Source organism: Arvicanthis niloticus, chromosome 25 (genome assembly GCF_011762505.2).
Source record: "Arvicanthis niloticus isolate mArvNil1 chromosome 25, mArvNil1.pat.X, whole genome shotgun sequence".
Taxonomy (NCBI): Eukaryota; Metazoa; Chordata; class Mammalia; order Rodentia; family Muridae; genus Arvicanthis; species Arvicanthis niloticus.
In genome coordinates, this window is record NC_133433.1 from 22445306 (window position 1) to 22467904 (window position 22599).

The 22599-nt window shown below is 43.0% G+C and overlaps 1 protein-coding gene across 5 annotated transcripts in view; it reads right to left on the minus strand.

Moving 5' to 3' along the window:
* Positions 1–22599, minus strand: part of Chd7 (chromodomain helicase DNA binding protein 7) — a 183962-nt gene that overhangs the window by 26045 nt on the left and 135318 nt on the right. For all 5 annotated transcript variants that reach the window (XM_076924229.1, XM_076924231.1, XM_076924230.1 and 2 more), the window contains exons 9-21: positions 20408–20491; positions 18968–19105; positions 18750–18871; positions 18199–18442; positions 16886–17062; positions 12758–12901; positions 11364–11619; positions 5737–5947; positions 4879–5074; positions 4135–4302; positions 3614–3793; positions 521–631; positions 233–438 (exon numbers count right to left, since the gene is read on the minus strand). In XM_076924229.1, coding sequence (XP_076780344.1) covers positions 233–438; positions 521–631; positions 3614–3793; positions 4135–4302; positions 4879–5074; positions 5737–5947; positions 11364–11619; positions 12758–12901; positions 16886–17062; positions 18199–18442; positions 18750–18871; positions 18968–19105; positions 20408–20491 — 2237 coding nt within the window. The remainder of the gene's footprint in view (positions 1–232; positions 439–520; positions 632–3613; positions 3794–4134; positions 4303–4878; positions 5075–5736; positions 5948–11363; positions 11620–12757; positions 12902–16885; positions 17063–18198; positions 18443–18749; positions 18872–18967; positions 19106–20407; positions 20492–22599) is intronic.

Sequence of the window (22599 nt, forward strand, 5' to 3'; positions counted from 1 at the left end):
GCTAGCTAGCTCATAAATTCCAGTGGCTTCTCTCTCCACACCCGGGAGGATTAGAACGTGGGTCATATTGACTATACGAGCCACAACCTGCAGGAAGTTAGTGTGGAGGCATCTGTCTGGCTACATTTAGGCAAGCCACACAGATCCACAGAAATATGGTTCTCCTATGACAACTCAGAATTCCAGCTGATGGCAAAATAAAACGAAACTCCATGTAGCGAACCGGCCTTACCCGTAAACCAGCAGATTCTTCTCCACCCTGAAGCACTCGCTTCGGGCATAGCCCTGAGACTTATCCTGGGGGCGCCGTGGCTTTGCACAAGGCTTTTCTTCCGAGTCGCTTTCCAGGTCGGAGAACTCCATCAGCTCGTCCTCTTTCACTGCGCTGTATAGCCGGGTCTGCTTCCTCACTCTCGGAGTGTCGATAACCAGGTTGTTCTAAGGAAAGAGCAAACACAGTGAGAGCCATACCAACCTTCGGTCTGATCAGGCAGCCGCCTGGATGGGACTTCACACTCACCCTCCCATTTAAGGCATCGATGTCCAATTCAGCCTTCTTAGCCCACTTCTGCCAGAAATTTGGGTCATCCAAAGAAATATCTGTCCTATTTCCAGATGCAACAAAACTGGCCTACAAGGAGGAAAACGCATGTGTTACTTTGAGATGCGGTTCTCAGAGTCAGGACCCCTGGTAGCCTCTGTTCATCTAGTCACCATATACAATGTGTGTTCAGCCTCTTGTGCAAGATAGTATAGTGGTGGATGGGAGAAAGATGTCCCCTGTAAGCTTTCCACACCTGCCACAGGAGTAGAAAAGTGCAAGCAATTGAGAATGGCCTTGAACTTGGTTCCAGTAGGGTCTTGCTGGGAGCAGATCTAAAAAAAAATAGTTTCCTCTAGAAGAAAATGCTAGGACTGTATTTTAGAGCACATGTACAAGAACAGAGGTGGCAGAAATGTTCATGGCAGAGCCCTGTGCAAGGCCCAGGAGAGGAGCAAGGAGGGAGGGGCCATGGGTAAGTCGATGAGAGCAGAGGCCAGTGCAAGGGGGGCCTCGCATATGTTGTTAGTGTCCAAGCCCTATCCCAAGGGAAGCATGAACTATTTGAAAATCGGGGTAAAATTAACATGGACATGGCTGTGCCTGGAGCTGCATGAGGGAGCAGTTATAGTGACAGCCTCCAGTGGAGGTTAGAGCACACCACTCCAGTAGTTTATACCAGAAAGAATGACTAAAAGTGAAGACTTCCTAAAAAGACATTCTGTAGAAGGTAAAGTTAATAGAGGTAGACACCCGCAGACATGAACACCAAAAGTGAAGAAGCCAGGGAAAACTACCATCTCCAACCCTGAATCTGCATGTTACTCAGATGGAGTGTGTGTGTGTGTGTGTGTGTGTGTGTGTGTGTGTGTGTGTGTCTTGCACATACTGAGAGTGCATGTGAAAACTGAGAAAAGTTTGTGCAAGAGACTGAAAAGGTGTGAGGACGCAGAGGCCAGAGAAGAACCTCTACAAGCTGGGGCAATGGGGGCGCTCAACCCCTTCCTCACACTACAGACAGCTCAGCTTGAAACAGATCGAGAACCAGTTAGAAGGGTATCTGTGAGGATGCCAGCCTTAACACACAGGTGTGGGAAAGGCAACAAAAAACAAACTGGGCTTCAACAGTTTTAGTCGCCAGGGAAACAGAAATTAGAAGAAAACAAACAAACAAGGAATGTTGTCCAGGATATAGTCAAAGAGGAATTTGTATTCACAGCCAGTGGGAAAGCAAATTCATGGAGCCACTATGGACATCAGTCTGGAGGTTCCTAAAACCACTAAAAATAGCACTACTGTATAACCCAGCTACGCCACTGGATTGTGTTCCTGAAGGAAGGTCTCTAAGTCAACACACCACAGAGACACTTGCACACCCATATTTCACAATAGGCAGGAAATGGAACCAGCCTAGATGTCCAGCAACAGAGGAACTGATAAAGAACATGTTCCAGCCATACACAGTGGACTTTTACTGTGTTGTAAAGAAAAACAAAATCATGGCATTTGCGAGAAAGTGGATGGGGCTGGAAACCTCTGTGTCGAGCAGTCTAAGGCAGGCTCAGAGATACAAACCCCACACTTGTCTCATATATGAACCTGGATGTTATGTGTGCGTGTGTGGGTTCCATCATGAAACTATAGGAAGAGATTTTAAGCAAAAGTATAAAAGGAATAATAGGTCTCGTGATGTGAAGGCAGATGAAGGGGCTTCTGCAGAGTGGAGGGACCATCGGGAGCACAAAGGGCACAGAGGGTAATGGGGAAGGGATGAAGTGTATGATGGCACGTATAAGGAGACGCCAGGGTGGTGCCCAGCATTTCTTTGCAAACTTACTTTTTGTCCAATTTGTTTAAAACAAAAACAAAACCAAAGCAATGCAGTTTGTTAGTTCCTTAAATGATAAGCATGCACAGATGACGTCTTGGGTTCAGTCCTCACTGGGGAGCTGAGAAAGCTAACATCAACCTCTAGTTTTGCTTCTGTCGAATGCTCAAGAGAAATGAAAAGACGTGTCCAAGCAAAAACTACTATGAAAATGTTCACTAAAAATATCAAAGTAGAAACAACCCAAATTTCATCATCAATGAGCAATGAATAAATAAATGGCTGCTACATCTATCATCACCTGGTCACTGCGTGATACCTGTACGGTGGAACATTGTAAGCCATAAGAGGGAATAAATTATCCATGTAGATTGCAACAAGGATGAACGTGAAAAGCATTACATAATTTTATGAAAGTATACTCAAAAGACCACACATGGTATAAACTCCACACAGAATGGTGTTTCCAGGGTGGGCAAAGCTATAACAAAGTGCATGTGGTTTGCAGGACTGGGTGACACACAAAGGGGAGAGAATGCCCACCATTGGGCACAGGGGTCTTTCTGAGGTCATAGGAACATTCTAAACTTAGGATTGTGCTAACGGCTGCCCTAGCCTATGATATGTCAAAGGTGTCAAATTTCATGTTTTATGGCAAGTACACCATGGTTTAGCAAGACTAGAAAGTGGAGTGAGCCTCGGTGCGAACAACTGGAACACTAACAAGTGGGTTTTAGGTGACAGTCTCAGAGGGCTCAGAGCATCCCTGTCCACAGCAGGCTGGGGTTGGTGGAAGAGCACAGGCTACAAGCTGTGGGGAGCAGACAGTGGCAGGAGCTGGGGTAGAAACGCATGCGCTCATTTTAGCTGTGAGCAGAGTTGTGGGGCCGTAACAAAAGGGGAAACAAGAAAGACTTAAACACCGAGTGACTTGATCATCCTTTTGGGTCATCTCGGGAACTGGTGTCTGAATCTGAAGAACGAGATTCCTAAGAGGAATTCATAAGGGAAGCATGGGGAAGAACACATGAGAACAAGACCATGAGGGTCCTGCACAGGAGAGAACCCAGCCTACAGAGAATACCGTGAGTGTTGGGAGTGTTAGAATTAATAACTGATCTATAATTCATAGTGAAAAGCCAATGTTCTGTGTATGTTTTGTGGTCCTTCTGTAAGCTCTCTTCATGAGTTAGTTCTACAAGGCTGCATGCACTAAAGACCTGGCCTCCTAGGTGGATTCAAACCTTAGCAAACGTGGAACCTTTTCCTTCAGACTCAATGGTAATAGTGTGGGTTCGTCGAAGGAGAATCTGGTCGATATCTTCTTCACAAAACTTAGACCCTTCATCTTCTTCATCCATAAGTGCACCATAAGCCCCCTTTCGAAGGAGGTCTTCGATTTCCTTCTTGGAAAGCTGTTGTACCTGTTTCAGAGAAATTATAAGCATTCAGAGTAATTTAGAATTAAAACACAAACTTCATGTCTTAAGAGGGCTTACTTATAACAAAGGAAAAACACAATAAAATATGCTTAAAATCTGAGGTTAAAAAACAGCCAGCGGAGTGTGGTAAACACACGCTTTTAAATCCGGAAATTGGGAGGTAGAAACAGGTGGATCCGCAAGTTCCAGGCCAGCAAGATCTCATAGTGAGGCCTTGTCTCAAGAAAACAAACAACAAAAACCAGATGCCAAGTAATTCCTCACAATCAGCTGGCTGCAGACAAAGGCAGGCTGAACGCATGGCCTGGCCAGTGTCATCTTACCCCATTGGTGGCATTTTCTCTTCCACTCATAGACTGCAACACGGCTTTATCCAGACCCAGCTTCAGACTAGCCTTGTCAAACATTTCCCTTTCATAGGAGTTCCTTGTAATCAGCCTGTAGATTTTCACAGATTTGCTCTGCCCTATTCTGTGGCATCTAGCTTGAGCCTGGAAGAAAAAAGAAAAGCCAACGGCTGTTGCAATGGAACACAGGACTGTGTCCTCCCTAAATATGTGTGTTGGAAAGCTGATCCCAATGTTAGATTTAGAGGTGAGGACTCAGGAGGTAATTAGGTCATGAGGGTGGTGCCCTGATGAACAGGCTTAGTGTCCTGTAAGAAGAGGCAGGAGGAAGACAGCTGTCTGTGCAGCAATAACCCAATCTTGCTGGCATCCAGACCTCACTGTGTCAACCTCAGAACCTTGAGAAAGGCATGGGTATTGTTCAAACTGCCCAATCATTGGCATTTTGTTATGGCAGCCAAAGTGACCAACACTCAACAACTCAAGAAACACACAGCTCTTTGGTCAGTTCTAAAACCGCATTGTTAAAATAACGAAAGGCAGTTTAGAAGGATACTAACACACTAAGGGGTTCCTCTCATATTACACATCAGGTGATCACTAGTTGATTTGTTCTTAGTCAGGAGACAAAGGCTGAGCAGTGAGTGACACACGTTCACTGGTGTGACTGATAAGTCTGTCACAAGAAGCACCAGGGACAGGCAGCCTGCATCCACTTACCTGGAGGTCATTCTGGGGATTCCAGTCTGAATCAAAGATGATGCAAGTGTCAGCAGCAGTGAGGTTAATGCCGAGCCCTCCTGCCCGTGTGCACAGGAGGAAAACAAACCTATCAGAGTCAGCTTTGGAGAATCTGTCAATAGCTGCCTGCCGGAGGTTGCCTCTGACCCGGCCGTCAATCCTTTCGTATGGGTACCTGGAAATACAAGGAGAAGGCCTGACCAACAGCTACCGTGTGCCTGCTCATTTTTGCTTTCAAATAAGTATTCCAATATGGGATATGCACTCACACAATAAAAGGACTTAGCATAAATAACTCAGATCAGAGAGGTCTTCCATTCAACTGCCAGAACACTCAAAGGTTTAAGTTTTCGTTTGCTTCCTCAAGGAAATAGCTAAACTCTAAAGATAGCTGATAAAATACATTTCAATTTTAAGTAAGAACTTTTCTCCCCAAGTTGAATGAAATGAAGAAAAACTGCTCAGAAAAGTATGCAGAATAAAACAAACAAACAAACAAACAAACCTACATATATATATCTGGCGGCAGTGATACATGCCTTTAATCTCAGCACTAAGGAAGCAGACACAAGTGGGTCTCTGTGAGCTCAAAACCAACCTGGTGTACAGAGCGAGTTCCAGGACAGTCAGGGCTACACAGAAAAACCCTGTCTTGGAAAAAAAATAAAAGTATGCAGTGGCCCCATGCAATCGTGTAAGATGGCCTTATATACAACTGTGATTTTAAAAAGAGGGGTGATACATGGTTCCCATTCTGCCACCTCTACTGTAAATGACACTTCCACATGACCCACGCAGAGTCCTGTCCTGTCTGTTGTTTTTATGCAGTGGCCTCACCGTCTCTGAATGAGATAGTCTTCCAGGATGTCTAGGCAGCGCACCATCTGGGAAAAGATGAGCACCCTGTGGCCACCAGCCTTCAGCTTTGGCAGCAGCTTGTCAATCAGCACCAGCTTGCCAGCAGCCTGGATCATTGCCTGGAGCTGAAAATCTGGAGACTCTGCATTGTGTGTTTCTTTAAACTCTTCCAAAATTTTCTCTTCAGCACCTGCAGAGATTGGATGGCATGACGTGAATACTGTAAAAGGTTTTTATTACTAAAAACAATGGGTTTGCTTTTGAGACCCACAACAAACTGGCAAAATCAGAATATCCCATTCACATGTAAGAGCAAGCCACCTGCTTCCTCAGAGTTAGACCCACACCTAACTACAAGCCTACAAAAGCGACCAAAGTCTTAAGTTCCATACATTGAGGCAGTTGGGGAGAGATCCACATTTTCCAGTCACCAAATGTTTGCTGACTATATTAAAAAACAAGACAAAACAAAACCAAAACCAACCAAACAAAACACACCCAAATTTCAACAACAGACTGTTAGGCCATAAGTGGTGGAAACAAGCCAAGGGCCAAATGTCTAGAGAAAATCTAGAGCCTAAACTGCAGAGGAAGGGGGTGTCAGCTGAGTGAAGCACAAACAGCAATGCCCAAACCCTCTAAAGCTAAAACCAGACGCAACGCTATGGCTCCCTGGCTAACTTCCTTTTCTCGATGTTTCTTCACTGTGCAAAAACTTGAATGCGGTAGAGCAGACTCAGGAGAAGGACACATTTCGATGAGGAAGGCTCACAGCTATGGACTCTGGCTTCCCATGCCGTGCTGTGGGTTCAGGCGGCAGCAGGTGAGCATCTCTTAGTGCTCAGGTTCTTTGGCTGGAGTTAAGCAGAGGTGATCTGTCCCCCTGCTTGGCATCTGGGGCTCCCCAGTACACAGGGCTGGGTTTCATGCTTTTTCCCATCATAGCTGTTGTTTAGAGAGCACACCAAATTTAACTTAAAGGGCTCACTTCCTACCATTATACCATGCCAGGAACTTAACCCTTCCTCCTGCCATTTGAAACATGTGACACACGGATGGGTTTATGAAAATCTCCCAAAGGTGTTTGAAGGTCGAGTCAGGCAGGCCACTGCAACCGCCATGACACCTCCACAGGCAACACAATACCAAGGAAGGACAGTCCTGCTTCCACTTAAGCTGGCTGTGAGGCTGTCCTCATGAGGTCATATGGAGAACACTGGATTTGTTTAGAATCGTCAAGGACAGATTAAAGCTACTTGATGTTTGGAGCGAGTGCCAGGCCTTCCATGAGGTGCATGACCTTTTCAAAGTGAGACGGGCGGAAAATGCCAACTCTCTTGGAAGAGCCTGACCCTTACTCGCCTTCCATGAGAACAGAAAGCTACGATTCAGATTTGTTCTGTAAGTGTGAAAACAGACCAAAGAAAGATAAAGAAGAGATGACACATTAAGAACAGAGCCAAAGTGTCTCTTACTAAAGGTGATGGGATCTGGGATCTGGAGACCTGGTAATAGATTCAGAAAGCGTCCACAGGCAGCAGAGAGTTAAAGTGAATTAGCACATTAGACCTTTATGATGCATTTTGAATAATGCATCATAAGATGCTTACAATTTAAAAATGAATACTTTACCTTTATGATGTTTGGGCATTCTCTGTCCATGAGGCATACAACCCATGATCAAAATGAAATGTAATGCAGTCTAAAACTACTTAATGATCGAGGAATCGTTTTTCAAAAATGAGACTTTCACTTTGAGAAAGCAAATGTCAGACAGGCTGGAATTATTTTAGTAAAAAATTGAAACATCAATAATTCAAGTAGAAAAATCTAAACTTACGTTATAAAATTTTAAACTTATTAAGAAGGAGCAAAATAATACTCGGGCCGTTTCAATGCTACCGGTAATTTCTTATCCTTTAACTTTTAGAATTTAAAGTGTGTGTACATGTGTGCATGCAAGCGAAGATGCCTGCAGAGGACAGAGGGATCAGATCCCTCCCAAGATACAGTTATAAGCAGTTACGAGTGTGAGTTATGTGATGTGAGTTATGTGGTATGAGTGCTGGGATCAATTAAACTCAGCTGGGGATCAATCCCACGCCAAAGTAAGGTGTACTGTAACTCCTAAGCATCTCTTCAGCGACATCTCTCTGGATTATATTCTTTTTTGGAACTGATCTATTTCATTAGTTCAAATTCTTCCAGAACAGTTTATACCAATAATTCTTCATTCTCTACAAACACACGCCCTTTACAATTCTTTCAACGCTATATTTATTATGACAACGGGAAAGAGAGGGAGGTGGTGTGGAAAGGGCTGCAATTTCTGTCCTATGTTATCATAAGACAAAATTTCAAAATCAGCAATTAAAGATCTCCTTTGCGGTTAGATTTAAAAACAACTGGATATGGGTTATGATGAACTCAACTACTGTGGTAAAGTGCAACTGTAGTGCAGTCATCATGGTATGCAGAGCAGAGGCAACTGCAAATGAGAGTAGAGTTTCTCCACTTCAACAGAGAGCTGCTACTGGGGCAGGGACTCTGCTGCCGTGTGTGTTTGCCATTAACAAAGAGGAAACCGCTGGGCAGTGGTGGCGCACACCTTTAATCCCAGCACTTGGGAGGCAGAGGCAGGAGGATTTCTGAGTTCGAGGCCAGCCTGGTCTACAGAGTGAGTTCCAGGGCAGCCAGGACTACAAAGAGAAACCCTGTCTCGAAAAAACAAAACAAACAAACAAGCAAATAAATAAAAAATAGTAAATAAATAAAAATAAACAAACAAGAAACCATCTACATCGTGAAGGTTAACAGAAAGAAAAAATACCTTAAGGTTTTTCCTCTCTAAAAGACACCCACGAGGTAACTATTTTTGTTTACTCATGCCTCCCTTCCCTCGCCTCTTCACTGTTCCTACAAAGAACTGTAACAAACAATGGCTTCCAACCATTTGGGGACTTTGGACATGCTTTCGCTATTCTTGAATCCATGTTGGGAAATAAAATTTTATCCAAACAATGCTCTGGCCCAGTACTACTAACAATGCAGGATACCAGGTATCTGCTGTTAGTGACAGTGACTGAGTGCTTGCCACGGACGCTCCTCCAACTGCACACTCCTCTCTTGTATACACCCCCACCCCTCTAGAGTTCTCTCCCACTGTTCTCACCACTCCCACCTATGTACAGATCTGCCCCTACTTTTCAAAAGACGTGCTCTGTAGAATAGAAGTTTAGGCCAACTGGGGCACTTCTCTGTTACAACTAGTTCATAACAATTTAAATATGTGCAATTCAAACTTCCTTATGGATGCTACCTGTATACAGCAATAGTTCCATGAAAGGTCACTTCTAGATCCTAGAATGTACAGTTGGGCCCTGAACCAATTCGTGAGATGCCTGTGAGATACAGTGTCTCCCTCCCTACGTTTTCCGAGAGCTATGAGCCTAGTATCTGTATTTTTTTTTTCTAAACTTTCCAAAAAAACAGGGGCACAAGGACACCTGCCTAACAGACATTGTGTCACTTATTCTTAGGACAAGAGAGCTCACCTCAAGACATGACAAGTAGAACAAATACCTCAAGGAGTCCTAAGGAGCTCCAGAAGAAGAACTAGACAGGGGACCGTAGAGAAAAATCAGCCACAGAAAAGGCCCACTGCTATGTTTTGTGGAGAAAACCTTGGCAATGTTCTCTGAATATAATTAACCCTAGTGAGCACGGAGGACACGGAGCTGTGGGATGTCCACCTTGTCACGGTGCTGAGCTCCTGTGACACAGGCCTCACCAGCACCGTGAGTCCTTTAGGGAATATCCCTTTTTCTCTCTTCCCTACTGGGGGGTTGTTGTTGTCTATTTTCTCTCTACAAAGTATGAAATAGAAGTATGTGCACACAGTCAGGCGTGTCCTCCTCACACACGAGTACTTTTCCCTGAGTCCCAACTGACCCACAAGCTAGCTGACACCACAGGGCCTTACAGGTTCACAACACTGCATGGTTAGCTAGCACAATGGACATGCAATTACCAGACATGGCGCTCTCTTTAGAAAACAAACACCACAGAAACACTACTTTAAAACAGGAGTCACATCAGATGTCACATCAGAGCAATGGCGGCAGGTCCCATGCCCTGAGCTTGTCTTCCAGGTGGATACTACTTTTTCTCCTACATTGACTACAGTGACAAAGACATCCAGGATGGTGGACAGGTGCACACTGAGACAGGGAAAAGGGAGGTTGTCTCCTTCCTTCCCTGACACACTGTTAGCCTATTGTAAATAAGCACAACACCCCAAGTTAGCCTGCCATCACGATATAAACTGCCCAGATCACAGTTGGACCTACTCAGCTCATCTTGTTCTGCTTGCCTATCCATCTGTCCTTCATTCCATCTGTTTTGGAATGCTGGCTGTGATCGGTCTCTAGAATTTTCTTTTTTGAGGCAGGCTCTCCTGAACAAGAGCCCCTCCTCAACCCGATTCTCCCTAATGGCTAGCCTCAAATGTTCTATGTAGTTGACAATGACCCTGACTCTGACCCTCTGACCTCTACCTCCTCGGTGCTGAGATCACAGGAATGCGCTACCGTGCCTGGCGTCGTGCTGTGCTCTGGGATGGAACCCAGAGCTCTGTACACCCTAGGTGAGCGCTGTACCAACTGAAACACATTCTCAGCCGCACAACAGACACATTCCTAACCAGTGCTCAGCTCAAACACCAGCTGTGGCTTCCTCCATATAGAGTCTGCAGCCAAAGTACCATGTGAGCCCATCTGAGGGCTTCACAGCAGGGTCCAACATGTCTAAGAGGCACAGTCCCTCGGTGTCACACACACTGCTGTACTTTGGGTAAGATCTCTTTGTTCCTGTTGTGTCTGCTTGCCTTAGGCATTCACCCTCAGCGCCCTTTCTTTTTCTAGTCCTGCCTGGCATATCCTGGTCTCATATATGATCTTCCTCTGAGACTTGCATCCCAGAGGTAGCTCCCTCTAAGTCCCTACTGGTTGTACTCATACAGGCATGGTACACATCTCCTTAACAGTTTCTGGGAGTGTGTAAGGCATTTAATCATAAGACTCAGTCGCATGCACTATGAAGTCCCGATCAGGAACAGGGACAATACAATGATCAAAACTTTAAAATCCCCTTGCATTTTCAGGGGACACTTGCTGAAGGCCTTCAGATTGAAAGGGGTCTAAGGCCACTTTTTCATCACACACCTGAAGTGGCTGGTGGTTACTGCCCACAAAGAGATGCTCTTAAGTGCTTTGGAATCAAACACGCCACTCCCTCCAAGAAAATCCCATGGGGTTTTAGCAACTGCCCTGGCCCTGCTGACATCTATTCCTGGAGCAAATACCCACTTTCAGATGGAGGGGACAGTGAAAGGTAGAGTGGCATAGTGTTTCCAGCGAACACTGGCCACCAACCTCAGCAATCACAGAAGGGGGTACCCCGCCATGAGCATGCCCCATGAGATAAGCACACACCAGGAGAGCCTTGGCACAGGCAGAGGGGAGCTTCTGATGCTTGTACCAACCTCTGTTGTAACAAGCTCAGGGTGGGAGGGCTTACCATTGATTGATTAGGTAGGGCAGGCTTACCATTGATTAGGTAGGGATGATTGCAGCACTTTCTCAGTTCCATCATAGTGTTTAAAAGGTTAGGTACGTTAGCTTGTCCACCACCTTTGGAAAGAAATGTAAAATTCTTCTCAAGGATGGCTCGGTAATATTTCTTCTGAATGTTTGTTAGCTCAACTTCAATAATAGTCTCTTCTTTGGGGGCCAAGTTCTTTTCTACATCCTCTTTCAGGCGTCTCAACATCATTGGCTTTAGAATAGCCTGTAGTTTTTGCACCTAAAAAAGGACCTCAAGTCAATACTGGTAACTCCATTTGCTTGCGGGTTAAAACATCCTGGCATTAAAAAAAAAAAAAAAAAAAAAGGAAGTCTGTCTTATTTATTTAATATCCATCTTCGGTTTTAGAAGCCTAGAAGGAATGTGAAGGAGCTAAATTTTGAATTTTCACAAGAGATGTGGTAAGAAGGTTGTGTGGCTTGTGTCAAACCTATTCAAAACTCCTGAATCACATGAGGGGCTTGAGCACTCATTGGGTGAGGGGAATTTACTTAGTTTCCCTTTGTGTTTTAGCCATGGGGATGAACAGCAAGAGTGCAGGAGCAATGTCAAGGGGCTGCTTCCCTTCCTTTGTGGGAAGAGGTAACAGTGAGGGGGAGAGAGCTGGGAGATATTACTCTGCATCAAAGAGCAAACCAAGCAGGAGTCTCTCTCTGGTATTCTTTCCCACAGACTGGCACTACACTGTTGTTAGATTACAGAAGAGAAACAAAACAGAGCACACTCTGAACTCAACAAGGAGGCCTGAGCCAGGAGGCTGGAGAGGGCAAAGAAGCCCAAGATTCCGAGCTTATTAATGCCTTTAGTTTAAAATTAGTGGGGTCTTTGCTGACAGGAGGTGCCACACAAATTAATGCACATATAACTCTTACAGTGAGCCTACAGTTGCCAAATGTTTCTTACACACAAGCCCTCTGATTTCTTTTAGAAATCCTGTAGGCTAGTTGTACCTCCAATTTTGAAATGTAAATAAATAGGCTTGAAGCAGAAATGAAACCAAGGACCCCAAATTCCAGTGGACAGGTGGTTCTGTAAACCCTCGAGAAGCTTCTGACACTACCCATAATGTACACCGTGCAGAAACAGTAACCCACACAGCACAAAGGTCTCTGAAAGTTTCATTTGTACAGTAACCAACCTATAAAACCTCAACAGGCTTTGTTTTTGGAAGGGAGGGGGGAGACAAATGATTTCAAGTCCTAGAGAAGGGTTCACAAAGCTCTTTGCTGGGGTGGAAAATGTTACGACATAACCCTTACTTCTTAAAAATCTGCAAAGGCCAAAGCTTTGCCATTTCACAAATTCATCTTCAGTTTCATGGCTGGAAGGCAACTTGGGGGGAAGGGGGGCTAAGTACCTGCTCCTCTGTTTTCAGATCACCAAATTCTTGCATAAAGGTTGTTTCTGAAGGGAAGCGACTTGGCTCCAAGAAGTGAAGCAGGCTGAAGAGCTCTTCCACAGTGTTCTGCAGCGGGGTCCCGGTCAGCAGCACTTTGTGTTCCTGTAAGAGAACGAAGAAAACCTGTCATTCAGGGACAGAACAGTTTCTCAACGCTAACACATTCCCTCTGTATCTATAGTCCCCTGTTTCTGCTCACTGTAGTGGATCAGCATGGGCTATACACAGGTGTAGAACTCAGAGCAAAAGACACACGTGGTTCCTGGTGAAGGGGCATGCAGACACAGAGAACACCACGGCAATCTCAGGAGGCCCCTCCAGTGGCCTGCCACTGTTTCTTCTGAGTTTGCAAGGTTGAGATTTAAGATGAGAGTTTTCTAAGCCTCCGCATCTCAGTGAATTTTTCCCTCCACTGTAGTTAGTTTTCCCCTAAAGTCCCCAGACTCAGTTACAGGCTCCTTTCTGTTCTCTAGATCAGCAGGACTCTCACCTTTCCACCTACTTCCTGCACGACTCTCCACAGAGACAAAAGTGCTTCTAAACGCAACAGCACATGGAAAACCACTTTGTTCTGCAAAAATTTTCAACTAGCAAAGAGGTCTGCTTAGTTTTAAATACCACAATCATTAAAAAAATTTTTTTTGACTTATTTCTAATTTTGTGTTTTTGAAGCACATTAGCAGTTGCTTCAGCCAGTTGTCCCTGCTTCTGATCTCCTTCCTCCAGCTGTCAATGCAACCATGCCTTGTCTTTCTATTTCAATATAAGCAACAGAGATGTCTATCATCTATCTATCTATCTACCTATCTATCTATCTATCTATCTATCTATCTATCTATCTTTCTCTCATTCAACATAAGCAAGCCTTTTAGATGGATTGAAACTAACAATGGTAAATCAATCATTTATTCATTTATTTATGCTCTTCTCTCATATATTACATCCAGTTTGCAATTTCCTCTCCCACCTCTCCTCCAAGTCCTTAAAAACAAAAAGTTGAGACAGGGTCTCATGTGTCCCAAGATGGACTTGAACTTATGATCCTCCTGCTTCCCTTTTCTAGGTGCTAAGATTAAAGGCACACATCACTTTGCCAGGTTTAATGCAGTGCTTTGGGGGCTGGGTCAAACAAGCATATTGTTTGGTGAACATTAGGCTCTACCAACTAAGCTATGCCGTTAGACTTGAGCTTATAAATTTTAAAAGCCTTAATATTTTCTTCTTTGTTTGGGTACTTAGTATATAACACAACAAATGTATTTTAGGAAGTGACTACAGCCATGTGGTAATTTCAAAAGTAAGATTCTGATTTAACTTGAAAGGTGACCACACGGAGCAAATACTCACTGAACCCTAGTGAGATACTCTAAGTAACAGCAGTCTTTCCCCGGTCTATCTGTCAATGAAACGCTTTAAAAGCGAGGCGAAGCAGTTCGATGGTTTTGTTCTGGTTTCTTTCTCTCTGATTAAAGATGGATAGATAGACTGCCATCATCACTAGGCTCACAAAGCCTGCATAATCTGCAAACGAGTTCAAGGTCTTCTAGACTGGTAAGTTTCACAGGCCATGACCCTCTGATTTGCCAAAGTCCTGAATGACTTTATCAAAGAACATTTGAAAGTGCCATCACGGACTGAGGAAAGAATCACAGCGGTGAAGGAATGGTGGCCATGCTGTGTTGACTGTCAAGGAGCTTTCTCATGTCCTTCCTTACCGGCTTAAAGTCTGAGCACTTAACTTAGAAGTTAAAGACTTTTCGGTATGCTCATTTCAAAGGAAACTTATCTGAGGCCCCCATCTTGGGCTACTGGGTACTATCTCCTCCAGTTCAACAGCCAGGCAGAAATGCACCTGCCTTGACAACACAATTGCTTTCTTTAGTGAAGACGGAGAACGTGTACTTAATCTCATTTCAACGACACATTTTTGTGTGGAGCCTCCTGTCAATGAATGAGGAGACAGCGGAATCTATGAAGAACTGTAAAACTTCACTGCAGCCCTTCTGTGTTGAGGGGTTTCCTTCCAGAGCTCCTATGGAGGATGGTGTCAACCATGGTTACCCCCTACACACAGCCATTTCTTTTGTTGTAGAGGAGAGGCAGATACCCAGTGATCCTCTTTAATGACCTGGAGATCATCTGCCTCAAGCACACGCTCACCTCCTCAGTCTAGTCTGAGTACTGGCAACCTCTAAGCCCTACAGCCCTGCCTGCACAGCACTGCTCCTCACTAGGTAACTCTGGCAAGAGTATAGGTTCAAATGATGTTGAAGTTAGGATTTAAGTACCAAGCAATCAGCTCTTCTCAGCTGCATCAATACAAGGACACTTTGACTTTGAACAACAATAATATCTTCCACCTTAAAAACGTCTCTTCTGAGATAGGGCACTGAAAATTTCCACTGCATTATCTAAAACATGCTACAAACACACTGGCTGAGACAGTCAGAACTCCCAGGACTGGTCTCCTGCTGTGAGGGGCTGCCTCAACCTCTCTGTTTAGCTCAATGAGGAAAACAGTATTATTTCCCTGCGTGCTATTACGCATAAAAAAGTAAATAAATATTGTGATATGTAACAGAAAAGTTATTTCTATACCAGATTCTAATCCATTAATAAAACATTAATTCCTATAATATCTCAAAAGCAAATACATTTTTTGATGTTGAGGAGTAAATACATTTCTCTCACCAACAAAGGAGTGCTTTATAATGAGATTCTACTATTTTGAGATCTAAAAACGAGTAACAGATCACAACTTAAGGCAAACTCAGGTACATGACTTTAAGTCTTCAGAAACAGACATACAGCTGTCTCTAGGGGGTGACTGTGAGGGCACACCTTTGCTCTATGGATAGTTAGATATGTCCTGAACATTTGTGTTGCCTGCAAAGAAAGGATTACTTCCCTGCACTGCTGGAGTATCACCCGGGGAGACCAGAGCCAGTTAGGAGTCCTTCTTTCTATAAAACCCTAGTCAAGGACTTTCTCTGGTTCTCTAATGCTCATGCTGCTTGCAGACTGGCTATCAAATTTGGTGAACTGCTTTACAAAAGATCTGGGACCTTGTTAATCATCTGTTTATTTGATAGAAAAATGAGAAGTGCTACTCTAAGTAAGAAAAAAAAAATCAGTCAGTCTTCTTCCTTGAAGCAAAATTAGATTTTGCTTGTTTGTAATTAAAAGAATGGCTGGTTAGTATGCAGTCTTTAGTAAAATGTGTACAGTTTTGTACACGTAGAAGGTTCCCTCTCATCACCCACTGTCAGTAACAAGAGATCCTATCAAGCTACACAAGTTCATCAACTCTGCCAATACACTCTACACGGTAACAACTTTCTCTTTCAAATGTACATTAGAAATGAGAAGCCAGGCTGGTGAGATGACTCAGCAGACAAAAGCCCAGAAAACCAGGGCTCACTTGCCGGAACTCAGATAGTGTGGAGAATTAAGTGGTCCTCCCACTTCCACAAGTACACCATAATAAGTGTCCAACCTCAACACACAAGTAGATAAATGTAGGCAGAGGAGAGGTGCAAACAAATGGCCATATTATCTTGAAAACTATAGATTGAGAAGGAATTCAAGGACAACAGAGCTTGTAGCAACTTCTATCAGAGAATCGTACACACAAAATCTTACTATTCTTACAACATGTCGCCGGTAATTATTCCTACAGAAAAGAAAAATCTTCAACACCAAAGTGGAATGGCATTGCTACTTCTTTGGGAAAATAACATAAGCGTGGTTTAAAACCCCAGAACAAACATGAGGCTTCCTACATCCCAAACGTCTCAGCATCTGCAGAAACTGAACAGATGTCCCAGCCAACTAACCGACAGCATGCATGTACAACTGGCCCCACTGAAGCAAAACAACGTGCTGGGAAACGTAGCTGGACTGTCATCGCCGAGGCAATGCTTGGCCCAACAGTTAATGACATGGCAAATATTTGAAATTGATGTTGGTCAAATTATCATGACTATGCTCTGCTGAGATACCAGCAGACAGCCGTCAGGAAGGCAGCACACTCAGAGACCAAAGCAATGGTGCAGGGGTTCAGCAGTAGCATCAATGGTCACTAACCAAGTCCATCATCTTCAGTCCTTCCAGCAGCTTGCAGTTCCTGTTCTTCAGCCTGTGGGCTTCGTCGATGACCACACAGCGCCAGGGAATATTACGCAGCTCAGGACAGTCTGTCAGAATCATCTCAAACGTAGTGATGATGGCGTGAAACTTATAGGACCCCTTTATCACTCGACCCTATAGGAGCACAGAACATCAGAGTTGTTTCACGGGACCGATTATGTTCATACATCTGAGCATAAAAGAGCTGCTAATATATATATATATTTAACCCCTTGGAGACCTCTGTATTTTAGGTAGCACATTTTGTTTTCAAGTTTTCAGGTTACAGCTATTTTGGTTAAAACAGAATTATAAAACATTTCCTTTTAAAAAGAAACTGGTGAAGTGCTAGAAAAATCTGGGGTCAAATTTCCTTAGAGATCACATATAGTAAAGTGTCATCAAGTGCTCCGGTCCAGTCGCAGCCCACAGAGCCTAAAAGGACATTCAGTGCTAAGGTAATTTTATAAGTTTCTCTAACTTAATTCCTTTCCCTGTAAAATACCAAAATGTTTGAAATTGAAAAAAAAAATCCAAAGAGAATGAACTTTATAATTTCTCACATCTAAAGATAAAAACAGGTTTCAGTATTTTTTTTCTTTTAACTATAGGTCACACTTTGTAGAGCATGTGTGTATTAAACTGCCTTATTTCCAACTGTAAGACAGCATTTACCACTTAAAGATTACACATGTTTTAGGATATACCATCCTGTCATCTATGCATAATGCTTTATTGCTAATATCAGGCAATAATTACAAGCAGGTAACTTCAACAAGACAAAATTAGAGCAATTCTTACGAGAGCAAAGAACTAAACCCCTCTTCTTTAGCACACTTGAAGTTTCGCAATACTTACTATTTTTTCACTTCTGGTCATAGTACAATAAAATGTTCCCTCTGGTCACATTTTAATATCATTGTATGTGTGTGTGTGTGTGTGTGTGTGGTATTGTCTTAGCCATACAAAATAAAACTAAGTTATAATGTTAAGTAGAGCTATTCCTTAAAATTAAATGATCAGAATGCCCAATGCTAAAAACAATATTCATAGATGTAGGGCATTGACTGTGCAAACATGCATTGGGTAAGAAATCTCAAGCAAGCTTCTAAGTAAACAAAGTCAAGGCTTCCCTCCCTGAGTTTTCAGCCCTCTAAAACATATACCACGTGCACAGGGGCCACACCCCATAAAACATGTACCACGTGCATAGGAGCCACACCCCATAAAACATGTACCACGTGCACAGGGGCCACACCCCAGCACTTTACCTGGGGATCTTTGAAGTACATTTCATACAACTGAATGGTCCGACGACTAGCTTGGCTCCCATGGTACACAACCACGTTCAACTCCGTCCAGGTTCGGAATTCCCTTTCCCAGTTGGGGATCGTGGACAATGGGGCAATTACTAAAAAAGGGCCATGGATTCCTTTCAAATATATCTCATAGAGAAATGTAATGGACTGGATAGTTTTTCCCAAACCCATTTCATCTGCTAAAATGCAGTTTCGCCTTTAGGAAAGAAAAAGACAGGAAAGCTCGTGATTATTAGCTGTCACTCTTTTCACAAACGTGTACCCCATAACACCTTAGCTCTTTTCTTAGTTCAGCAAAATATATCTCAAAGAAAATTATCTAACAAACAAATATTGTTTCTCATACATCTGTCAATCTCTGTATTAATTTATTTGGTAAATTAAGTATATTTCAACAGTTGAATTTTAAAAATGTATTACAGCATTAAAATTAATATTCCTAATACTACAAAGGATATGAGCTACAACACTTATTGAAAGTAAGAAGAAACATGTCTACATACATGTTGTACCAATTGAAAAGTAGCCAGTTTACTCCCTCCAACTGGTATTCCCTGAGTTTGTTATTGTTTTTATACTCCCTGGAACTCTCGGACTTCTTCCAGTCATCAGCAGGAGGTCGCTCCTGTTCCAAATACAGTAAATCCCATTAGTGGTTTCCCAACGACTACACCACTATGCTACACCCAAATTAAGCCCTTCCCCATGAGCCAGTCCTCACCACACGCTCTGTTTCCGGCTCCCTGGACATGAGCTTTTCAAACTCTTCAATCTTGGCTTGATCTATGTCCTGCCTCAGCTCCCATGTGCTGTCTTCGTAAGGGAGTGAGCACCACTTCACCAGATAGTGAGTCACAGGCTGGGCCAGGTTCAAACAAATCAGAACTAAAGTCATTGACCAAATATTACATATTAAGGCAAAGATATGAGTTCTGCTTCCCTGATCAAGACAACCCTCAGCATCATGAAGACTGAACTGCCCACGTTTTAAAGCTAGAAACACTGAAAAGTAGTCTCCAGTGTACACTGGGAAGTGTATCATTGAGTATCAACAGAAAAAAAAATTAGCTTTTTATCTGAATCATTGGTTCATGACCAAGTATCAAGGAGTAGCTAATGAATACCAAAAAGCCAAATCAAAGGCTAATTTTTATGTAATCTAATTACTTATCAATTATATAATTTGGATTTATTATAGTAAGCCATCTAAGCACGTTTGTTTATATAACTGATAGTTGCTTGAAGAGCAAAAAGCAGACAAATTTATTAGACAAATCTACTTTTATCTTCAAGGGAAAATGATACTGTTTGCACCCAGTCACATTAAAATGATGAATATGAGTTCTAGAAAACTGAGGGGAAAAGAAAATATTTTGGGTGATCTGAGTCAGTGGGAACTCTCGTCGTCTCCTTTAGCAAAGACTTGATTCTGTTGATCTTCAGGTCACGATCAAGGTACACTGACTTGTCCCCATTATCTGCTGACAATATAAATTTGCTATGGGACAGTGTTTTTAAGAATAACTAACCAAGACAAAGGTGAGGGGGCATCACAGACATGGTCTCTGAGACACTTCAAGACTCATTACACCAAGTTTAGAGTAAAGGGTGTTCCTTGGAGGCTCTCCCAAGCCAAGCAAGAGCTGAGCACTTACACAGGCAGACAGCTCAGTTCCACATAGGGGCCTAGAAATGCCAGACCTTATGGCATCACAAGGAAGCCAGGTATGGGGTCTCAAAAAGAAGTTCTTTCTACTACCTCAAGACACCTGACTATGTGAAGGTCAGTAGCTTCACTAAGGATGTTCAGCATCAACTAATATTAAACTCTCTTCTACTACAGGTGTGTTATCAATTCCACAAGGAATCTCTGGCTACCGGATACATGTATACAAAATCTATGGAAGTCCTTACCGACCAGCATACAATTATGACATTTTAACGCAGTTCAGATGGAAAACCAATTAAAAATGAAACCATTCAGATTGAACATAAAAAATATTTAGCCCTGTTAACTCACAAAACTAATTACAAATCATTAGGTTTCAGTTAAACATAGAAAACCCTGGTGGTGGAGACTCTGACCAGGCTCAGTTCTTGAATTTGTCCCTTCTGTCAAAACATGTGAGCCATCTTAGGTAACACAAATGATCTCTGTTACCTCGCCCCGGTCATCTGTGCTACGTGCAAAGTCCATTATCCGGTCAACTTCCACATAATCTGGATTAAAAAGATCATCCTCAATCTGTTCCAAAGAAGGAGAAAAGGCTTAAATGCTCATTCATTTCTTCAGAGAAACAGTATTTCACTTCTCACTAGGCAATAATATTTTGGGTCACAGCAACACAAAATTTGTATTTGACATCTTCTATTATATTAATTGAAATGCTACAATTTAACAAAATCACTCCCCGTGAGGAAATCAAACTTCTCAGACTTTGTTAACTGAGTATTTTAATTACTGTGCGAAACCTTCTACTGTGAGGGAATGTTTAAGAATATTTCAAATGAAGTGTGAAATTACAATTCACTAATGGGCAATCCAAAAGGCTTATGGCATGCAATACATTTGGCATTCTTGAAAGTACAGTCTGAAGCGAAGAGTCAGGGCCACACACAGTCCGTGCGAGCGCATCTCAGAAAGCTGCAAAGCACCACGTACAGAATGTTAGCATAAGCCACTAACCCTGAAACCAGCAGGTTTCACATTTGACTGTGAGCATGTCGGGATGTTTGGAAACCTTTGCCAACTGATATCATGACATCATTTAGAGTAACCGTCATCCCACTAATCTCAAACATTCCAATAACTTATTTGTATTGAATGCTGAGTGAGTAAAAGAATCCAAAGTAACCTTAAACAGAGTTACTTACTTAACTAATTTAACCAATATCCTAACAATATTTACAAAAGTAAAGTAATAGTGCTTGTTTAGAAAGGAGAACAGAACATGGCTCAAGCAGGTGATGGTTCATATGAAAGAACAGACTGTATTTCCCATGGAAGCCAAAGGCCACGTCATACTTTAAGAAGCCCACATCTGTGAAGGTTCTGATCTGAGTCAGAAACAAAAAAAGCACAGTTCCATGTGCAGTAGATTAGCCTAGTAACACTGTGTAATGCTCACACGCAAAAGGCAGCTAGAGTCAGTTAGGCCTCATTCTCTGTCACTCTGGCTATTGTAGCCAGACTTAAAATGTCCAACCTGGGTGCTTTGGATTGTGAATTATGAACTGAACAACATAGACACAAAAAGTGTGCCTCTGCTGCTTTCGGCTTTTCCACAGAGGTGAGTGGTAAGAAAAAGAATACACAACAGCGGTCACTCGATTTAAAGTGTTAATGTTCTGATGAATTCAGCCTTGCCAAGGCTTCTGGATTTAGACAAATAGCATGTACATATTATTTATATACAAGGCAAGCAGTAAATACTCCACAAACTAGTCCTGGATGGCAAAGACTCTCTCTCTGTAAGATCACCTCCTTTTCAACATGAGTTTTCATGGTCAATGCCCAATTTATTCTCTCCTACATCCCCTTCCAATGAGGGGGCCCTCTATGGCATCAAGCATATGATAGACTTTCTGATCGAAACATTATTTCCGAATAGACTGTAGGTTCAGGAGAGTCAGGAAGTCTAAGCTTCAGCAGAGACTACAAAAACAGCCATAGTCAGAAATCCTAAAGTAACATAGTCTGGGAATATGTGAAGCATGATCACTGATGGGTCTGTGTGTGTGTGTAAACGAAGGGGTGGACAGAGCTGTATTCTTTTCTGCTGACTCTCATTCTAGATGGAACTAAGATTTCTAAGTCGTCATTTTACCAGGATGCTTTGCATCCTAGGTGCAAGTGACATATGTAGACAACAGGTTCAGAAATAGCTATATTATTAGGGCCAGGCACAGTTCCCTACGGAGTGAGTAACTACAGGAGCCAGAGTCCAAGAATTTAATAAACAGGACATGATTTAAGAATGAGGAAAGCTCCCATTGAGCTTCCCTGTTCCCTCCTGCTGAGCCTCACAAAAGGTCAACGGGACATATGGGTCCTCTCTCGGGTGATGCTGTTCACCTAGTATCTCAAATTTTTAGCTTAACTTTTGTAAAAAGGGGCACAAGAAATAGAAACACAAAGCTTTGTTTCACTGTTTTCCAGACCACTCTTTCAAAGAAAAATCGTCCTACTATCCCCCTAGGTGAGAGAACTAAGTTGTACTCAGGATCCCCAGTCTCCCAGTGTCAAGCACTCATTGCTATTGAGGCAGCAGAGCAGGAGGGTGAGACCAGAGAAAGCAGCCAGGCACCCCAGGCTACGTGCCTGCAGGTACCCTGAACACAAGCTCCAGAAAA